Source organism: Poeciliopsis prolifica, unplaced genomic scaffold (assembly GCF_027474105.1).
Source record: "Poeciliopsis prolifica strain line A6 unplaced genomic scaffold, Auburn_PproV2 SCAFFOLD014, whole genome shotgun sequence".
Lineage (NCBI taxonomy): Eukaryota > Metazoa > Chordata > Actinopteri > Cyprinodontiformes > Poeciliidae > Poeciliopsis > Poeciliopsis prolifica.
This window is the reverse complement of record NW_026562389.1, coordinates 8,791,922-8,800,000: the sequence shown is the minus strand read 5'-3', so window position 1 is coordinate 8,800,000 and position 8,079 is coordinate 8,791,922. Positions and strand designations below refer to the sequence as shown.

Here is an 8,079-nt window from a genome sequence, read left to right as displayed (position 1 = left end):
GCCTCGGCTGACAGATGTTCCTGGAGGAATTTACGGTTTTCCCTGTCAGAATCTTTGCAGCTTTCGTCCGGACCACAACCCCTGCTGAGCGTAATTTGCTGATGCTTTCAGAGCAACGAGGCGACCTACATTAGATAGATATTTCTCTGCAACTTGGCAACTATCCTCAGTAACAATTTCATCCAAACGGCCGGGTTATCTGATGAACTGTTTTTGTCGGTTTACCTGTAAACAGGACATTCCTGCGAAGGAGGCTGGCATACCAAACAATCCGCTCGCTGTAAACAGAGCTTAAATATTTACTCAGACAAGTTGTAATTTGATGGGAGATGAGAGGTAAACAAAACATAGGCGACTTCTGTAATGACAGAATGCAATAATCACAACAGCATGTGATTTAGGAGCTGATTAAAGATAGAAATGAGCTGATCTGACAGTTCAACTACTGTCGCCATCAGGACTGCTGCTAATGTTGGACCTCTTCTCTTTTATGGTGCTGTTGACAAAATGCCTGAAAGGCCTGTTATTACAGCTTCCTGCCATGGCTGCAGTGGAGCTCAGCAACCTGGATGTCTTTTTTTCTACTCATTCCCCCCCCAAAAATCTGTTCTGCCTGCAAAACCACAACTCTGCTGTCATCTATAGAAGTCCAAAAGTGCCAAAATTAAACAAAAACAAAAAAAGATCCTCCTTAACACCAAGGCTTCAACAATGCAAGGTTGACCTGAGTGCTAGAGATCAGAGAAAGTAGAAGGAAAAGAAGAAACAAAAATACAAACACACACAAACACACGCACACACACACACACACACACACACACAAATATCTATCTATATATATATATATGGAAGGGAGCTCAATAAATTTACGAGCATTTAGAGTGTAGAAATGAATAAAAACATTCAAAACATTCTTTAGTTTAATCATTTTAGAGGTAAAATAAATAAGACATACAAAAATAAACTTGTAGAAAAATGAAACGACAAAAATAAAATATGAGATTAAATTTTAAAATAATTAATTAGGAATAATATTGGAGACACTTTTATATCTAAAAATTCATTATAATAAAACATTAGTGGAGAAGAGTGTGAAATATATGTCAAATAAGAGAAAATAACAAAGAATGTTTTTGGAAATAAAAAAAATCTAAAGCATAAAGACAAGTAAACAAAAATACAAACACAAATTGATGAAACATTCAGAATGGCTAATACTCATGTTTTTATTCATTTGCAGGTGTTTTTGCATTAATTGTTTTGCTATCTCTGTATTTATTTTATATTTTTGGCAGTTCTGGGCCTCCATACTCATTGTACATGTGAGCGTTTCCTATGGAGATGCTCAGAGGGAGGGCTGCCTGTTTATGTTGATGCTGAGCAGACAGAAAATAAATGGTGATGATAGTCACTGCTTCAAACAACTTTAAAATAGCCTAATTGCAGGTCAAGCGCAGTTCGGGTCTAAAATAACAATTTTAGACTCGCACTGAAATTTTTATTGTTATTGTTATTTCATAACAGTAGAGAAAATGGTCCCGATGAGTTAAAGTTGCGCATACACCTAATCTGCCAAGTAATTTTTCAAACAACAGCGAAAATCCAACTCTTCAACAGCCGCAACCTGTTGCGCATGAATGTGCACACATGCGTGTTTTCTTAAGAGTGCGGCGGGATTTGAGGGAGATTCAGCTAAATAAAGAAAATCAGTAGGAAAAATGTGTTAAAGACGCGTGCAGCAGTTTTGAACTCAGATTATTTAAAGTAGAATAATCCTCTGCATGAAGCTGAAGTGGAGACAGGAACTCACCGGTGCCGCTTTGTACCTGCCGGCTCCGCGCACCGGAGCACCAAGCATGCTCTGGAAACACTGCAGCGCAAACACGCAGAAGCACACGACCAGAGAAGTCCGCATCCTCACCGCCGTCCGTCCGGAGCCGCGCAGGATGGAGGTGCAGCGGGTGTTTTTGGCGCAGCAGTGTGCGGTGTGCAGTGCCGAGAGTCACACGGCTCCAGGATGTGGGGCGACTTCTCCTTAAATACACTCAGATTTCTTTGTTCCCTGTTTTTTTTTTCCCCATACACTTTTTTTTTGCAGCCCCGGGCTGATAATACCACCCGCTACCATGTGACTCTTAACCGTTTCACTGCCGTGTTCTGCAGCGCAAAAAGTTGAGGGACTTTTCATCCAGAGAAAAAGTAATTTAATACCAATTGGTCAAACAGTTCCTCACATGAAACCCAAACTGTGACGCACAGCCTGACCTGGAAATATCTGGAACAAGAACAAGAAAACAGGCGGCAAACCCCAAAAATGCAGCCAGTTTTATAAACTTTCTGGTGAAAATTCTCATTGCTTTCCAGCACATGTGTCAAACTCACGGCCTGGGGGCCAAATCCGGTCCTCATGAGCTTTTTAAGGCAGAGGTGGGTAGAGTACTAAATATTTTTTTTTTTGTTTGCAATATATTCACATACAGCAGGGGAGGTTTACCTTACTTTGAAATTCAAAAATGCTCTTAAATTACTCAAAAATTCCTGCATTTCATGAATAATCTGTGAGGTTTTTAGGTGTGAATGTTTTATAGATTTTGCAGATTAGCTCAGGTGATATTGAGGTGGAGCAGCATAATGCTCTACTGAGACCATGAGAGGTTTTATTCATCCTGCAGGCAGAGACGTAATTAATTCAGGTTTAATATTACTGATTAATAAACTACTGCAGAGAAAAACTATCAGCTGCACTCAGTCACGATCAGTGGAAATTTGCATGACTTTATTCTCGTAATTCTCTCGTATGACTTATTTTAAATTTGGATGTATATTTTTTCACCTCTTCAGAGAAAATCTACATTAAATTTAAATTTGTGCATCTAATTTTAAGCTTTAAATCTCAGCAGTTATACATCGGATCCTCTTTTCAGCCTAAAATAAAAAACAGTTCAGATCTTTTTCAGACTTTCTCTTCTCTGCTCCATAGTAGTCAGATTCTGTTGCAAGTTTGGCTCTAAATCAAACTGAATTTAACAGACAAATTTTGAAGGCCGATAAATGTGTCTGAAAAGCAGAAGTAACCCGAATGTTAAATAAGATCCTGTCGTTTTGTAGAATCCTACATCTGGACAAAAAATGGAAACATTCGAATAGTTTCAAGGATCATTTACAGTAATTTGGGTCATAATTTGAATTTACATGCTAGTTTAAAACTGTTCCAGTGAAGTTTAATGAGGCAGAACCTGCTGAAGAAAAAGGTGGGAGATATAATTAGCAGCTCTTCCTCTTAAACACCTGTTACTACGAATACAAAAAAGGGAAAAAGACTTTTTGACTCTCAGAAGTAAAGTTGTCAGGTTTATGTGGCACAAAAAAGCAACAATAGCACGAAGGAAACATTTAAACAATACAGAAGCTCCCTGGAAGTTAAACATGTTCTCTGCTGAATTAGCCTTTTATTGATTCAAAAACAGCATTTAGTCTTCTGTTAGCATTTCATCATGACTTTAATTAAAAGTTGTAATATTAATCAGATTTTCCTGCCAGATTTAGTTATTTTTCTTCTGTTGACGCTGTATGAGTGGCATCTTAAGAAAATTAAGTAGCATAAATAAATAAAATTATGGGAATAAAGTAATAAAATTATGGGAATAATGTACTGTGAGAATAAAATTGTACAACAATAAATTATGAGAATAAAGTCGTACAAGAAAAGTCTGAAACATTGTGAAGTAAAAATTGTGTTATTTCTTTTAAGAATTTTATTTATTTCTTTAGTCATTTAACACTAGTATTGTTTAGTCTGTTAAACCGTGCAGGTCAAGGAGTCTTTGAAGAATCAGTTAGATAGGTTTCCTTTTGACTTCTCCTTGGAAAAGTTTCAGTAGGTTGTCAGTAACTAAAATCAGGCGCCAGTGTTTCTTAACAGATAACAATAAACAAGTAATTGTAGTGAGATGGAATAAACCCTAAGGCTTAAAAAATTCCTCCATTAAAAAGTCACAAGCTAAGGCTATGTGCTGAGTGAACGTACAAAGTCTGATAATCTTGTCATGCAAAATTGTTCTATTAGTAAACCTGATTTTTGGAAATGCACCTATTTTTGAATAAAGATGTTTATCATCTGAACAATTAACTTACTCTAAGAATGGATGTTGCATTCTCTCTATACCCTGTTAAGAGTGACTGTGCATTAACCTGTTCGACTGGCTCTGGACCAGGGAGTTGACTTTATCCTCATAACATGACTTCATCTTAACATTATTACAACTTTATCCTCAGAATTGTATTTTTGAAAAGTTGTTTTTCATAGTATGATTCTAATATTCCCTCAAACTGTAAAATAAAGACAATAAAATAACAAAACCTTCATCTCCATCTTTCTAACAGAAATCTGATTGTTTTAGATCAAAAGTGACTGTTTTGTAGAACTACTTTTATTTTGATAAGTAAGATCAGATCATGATGCTGCCACCACCGTGTTTCTCTGCGGTTTTCTTCGGCGAAATGCGGTGTTGCTTTTTGTGCCCAGCTTGTCTTCCACTTCTTGGGATGATAAAATTGCTTGTTTTCAACAGATGACAGCATATCTTTATGCCATGAGTATTTAATCCACATGTGGATGTTTTACTTGGATCAAAATCCTTCTGTACAAAGAATACAAGAGATCGTTGTGACATGCAGAGGACAATCAGCCTTTGGCAGAAATTCAAGCAGCTCCTTCAGTGTCGCTGTCAGCCTTAGAAAAACATCTGGATAATGACTGTTTTCACTTTGCCATAATGAATTTAGTGCTGCAGATTTGTTTTCACACCCTTTTATACCTTTGTCCAATGAGAACCTATTAATTATTTGCTCACTTGCATCCTTCAGCTAAGTAACGGTTTGCAGAGATGTTAGAAATGTCAGGAGCTATGAGGAAAGTTATTTCACTTAAATGAGAGTCAATATTGTTTATATTCGATGTGTATTTAATAAAACTGAATGTTGAAATGGAATCTGAAGGTTTTTGGACAACAGTATTTATCTGTGTATTCAATCAGCTTATTGCACTTTTTTTTTTAAATTTTGGACATTTTTCTCCCAAATATATAAATCACTTTAAAGTGTGTATTTTTAAAGTCTTAAAACCCTGGATTTTTATGTCAATGTAGATGATTCAGACTAATTAAGCAGCATTCAGACCCATTAGACTATAATGGTCTAATTAATAAACTCTCTTTCTCTCTCCAATGAAATGTATACATATGTCTCTTGGGTTGAAACCCTGTTGCACAGCAAAAACACAACATTTTTACAAAGTAGTTTTGTATATTTGAAATGAGACAAAACTAACTTAGAAGTAACTTTTTAGTGATATATATATATAGGAGCATGTTTCCTTCATTTTGTTGAACAGGTTCCACTTCCACTGGCAGATTATTTCACTTATTAAATAGAAAAAATGTTTTGCAATAAAGGAAATAATCTGCCAGAGGAACTAGAACTTTTTCAACAATATTAAGAAAGTATTGACTTAAAACAACCTTATATCTTGCTAAAAAGTTTCTTGTAAGTTATATTTGTATTCCTCCAAGTATAATGTAAACAAGCCCAAATGTGCTTAGTAAGACTTTGTGTTTTTGCTATAAAGTTTGCATGTCTTTTATTTTACGCTGTGACACGTGCATAAATCCAGAATGATGTAGATGTTTTCTTAAGGATTTGGTGGGATTTGTTTCACAGGAGAAGAAGCAGAAAGAAAATGAATCCAGTGCAGCTTCATCCAGGACTGACAGCCTCAGTAAACGACCATTGATATTGCAGCATTGTAGATGTTTAACATTTGTTTAGAGTGAAACAAATAAACGATTCCCTGGAACATGATTTACATGTGGAACTTCCTAATCGCACATGTAAATCAAACTTAATTGAAAGCATCTCAAGTTTGTTGCTACTGGAACATTTTTTCCGCACCGTTTTTGTTCTAACAGAGAATTTTACCTGAACCCCACACTGCAAAAAACACAAAAAGTATTTTTGGTCTAGTTTCCAGTGGAAAATCTTCGTACATTTAAAATAAGACAAAACAAACTCATAAGTAACTTTTCAGATAGATATAGTTGCTTGTTTTAAGGCAATAATTTCTTATACAGTGTTTACAAAAACACTCTTGTTCCACTGGCAGAGTATTTCACTTATAACATTGCAAAACATCTTGTTATAAGTAAATATTTACTTAAACAAGCTCATATTTCTGGCTGAAAAGTTACTTTTAATGTCATTTTTCTTATTTTTGGTGTACTAAGATATTTGCACTAGAAACTGTAGTTACTTTGGAAGATTTAGTGATTTTGCAGTGAAATATGATGCATGGAAACTGCAATAGCTCTGAAGATATGAGGTAAAATCACAATCATGTATCACTCTTTAATTTCCTCTGGGACCTAAGGCTGCGACAGGCTTCACAGGAACAGAGCAATTTGTTTCGTCTCCCAGGGCTGCAGGAGCAACAGACACCATCCTGTCCTTGCATTCCTGCTTTGGAAAATCTTGCAGTTCTTGTTCTCGGCACATATGAGTTCCTCCAAATTTGACGTTGTAGGGACCTACGAAGACTTCTCAGGTGTTCTGCACCTGAGGCAGAAAGAAGTGGCCTATTTGAGTTCTGCTGGAGTCTGAACTGGTTTTTACCAGAACCGTTTCATGATTTGAGACAAACTTCCCTGTGATGCGGTTATAAATCTCAACAAGATGCACAATTTTTATGACTTAAAAATGTAAACACATTTTTCCCACGTTGAAATCTTCTGAAAGGGATACATTTGGAATGTTTATATGTTTTTGGCCTAAAATGAAACTGTACATCAACTCATTAAGTAAGTAAAATATGTTTCTAGAGCAGCACTGAACTATTTTGGAAAATAAAGTTTTAGATTAATGCATTGCCAAAGGCAGAGAAGACAACATAACTAACGGGTTATTTGAAAAATTGATTGTAAATGCATTTGTCACAAGAAAATAAAACATAAATATATCTGCACAGAGTTGAGAAACTTTCTCCAAGTTTCAGGAGTTGAATTTGCTGGATGTTGTAGAGTAAACTCTAAAATATTTGGAGAGGACAATGGGCGTCTGGCTTGTTTGTAACTGGAGTTATGATTGTGAAAATGTGGCTTCCCACTTTCAAAAGCATAATTAACAGGGAACACACAGGAAGGCAGCATGTGTTTGGTAAGGACTGAGAGCATTCATACTTGTAGCTGAGTTTTTTGCAGCTGCTAGAAATAAAATCCCAAGTCCACAGATGGCACCCCCATTTCTGACTTATTGTCTCTTCATAAAGGACAAAAAAACAAACAAAAATATGCTCTTTGTGAGTCAGTTTGAGATCACTTCTATAATTACAACCAGTAATAGCTGTAAAGAATCTAGCGGTTCTTTCCTGTGTAATGGTTATCAGGTTTCTGAGGCCATTTTAGCGCGAAAAAGGCTCCAATAAAACAGAATTGCCTGACAAGGAACTGCAGAGCTCTGCACCAGCTCGGCTCCTGCAGATTTAATGAAAGAGTAAATGGAAAGGCTTTATAAGAAAGTGACACTACTAATTTCTAGACAGGAGACTGTCATTAATGTTACTGCATTCACAACTATTATGTACAATTAGAAACCAGTTACAGCTGAAGCTGGCACCAGATTAGTGGATTGGTGACCTTTTTTCTCTGTGGAAAAAATAAATGTTTTGGTATGTTTGACATGATTCTCATCTCTGTAAACAAACTGGCTCAAGGTTTATTAAACCCGCATGTTCTTAGTAAGGTGTTTTATTGCTACTTCAGTGAAGGGCTAAAGTACTACCACTTTTCTTTTCTGCAATCTGACTGAACTGTTTTGACCTTTGTTTGTGATGGTTAAAAAACCAGCCGGGTTTCCAACCAGAGATCCAGACGGTAATGCAAGAATAACCCGAACCAAAATCGCTCAGAAACTCGTATGGCGGCGGTCAGCATGAGAAAGGGGCGGGCTGACTATAGGAAATAAAATATATTTCATGCATCAGAAACTTCACTACGATTTATATGCAGAGGTGAGTACCCAAAAAATGTA

The 8,079-nt window shown here is 36.3% G+C and overlaps 1 protein-coding gene across 1 annotated transcript in view; it reads right to left on the bottom strand.

Moving 5' to 3' along the window:
- Positions 1-2,050, bottom strand: part of mmp11a (matrix metallopeptidase 11a) — a 30,261-nt gene extending 28,211 nt beyond the window's left edge. The window contains exon 1 of the mRNA XM_055039442.1: positions 1,811-2,050. Coding sequence (XP_054895417.1) covers positions 1,811-1,915 — 105 coding nt within the window. The 5' untranslated portion in view covers positions 1,916-2,050. The remainder of the gene's footprint in view (positions 1-1,810) is intronic.
- Positions 2,051-8,079: the final 6,029 nt, after the last annotated feature.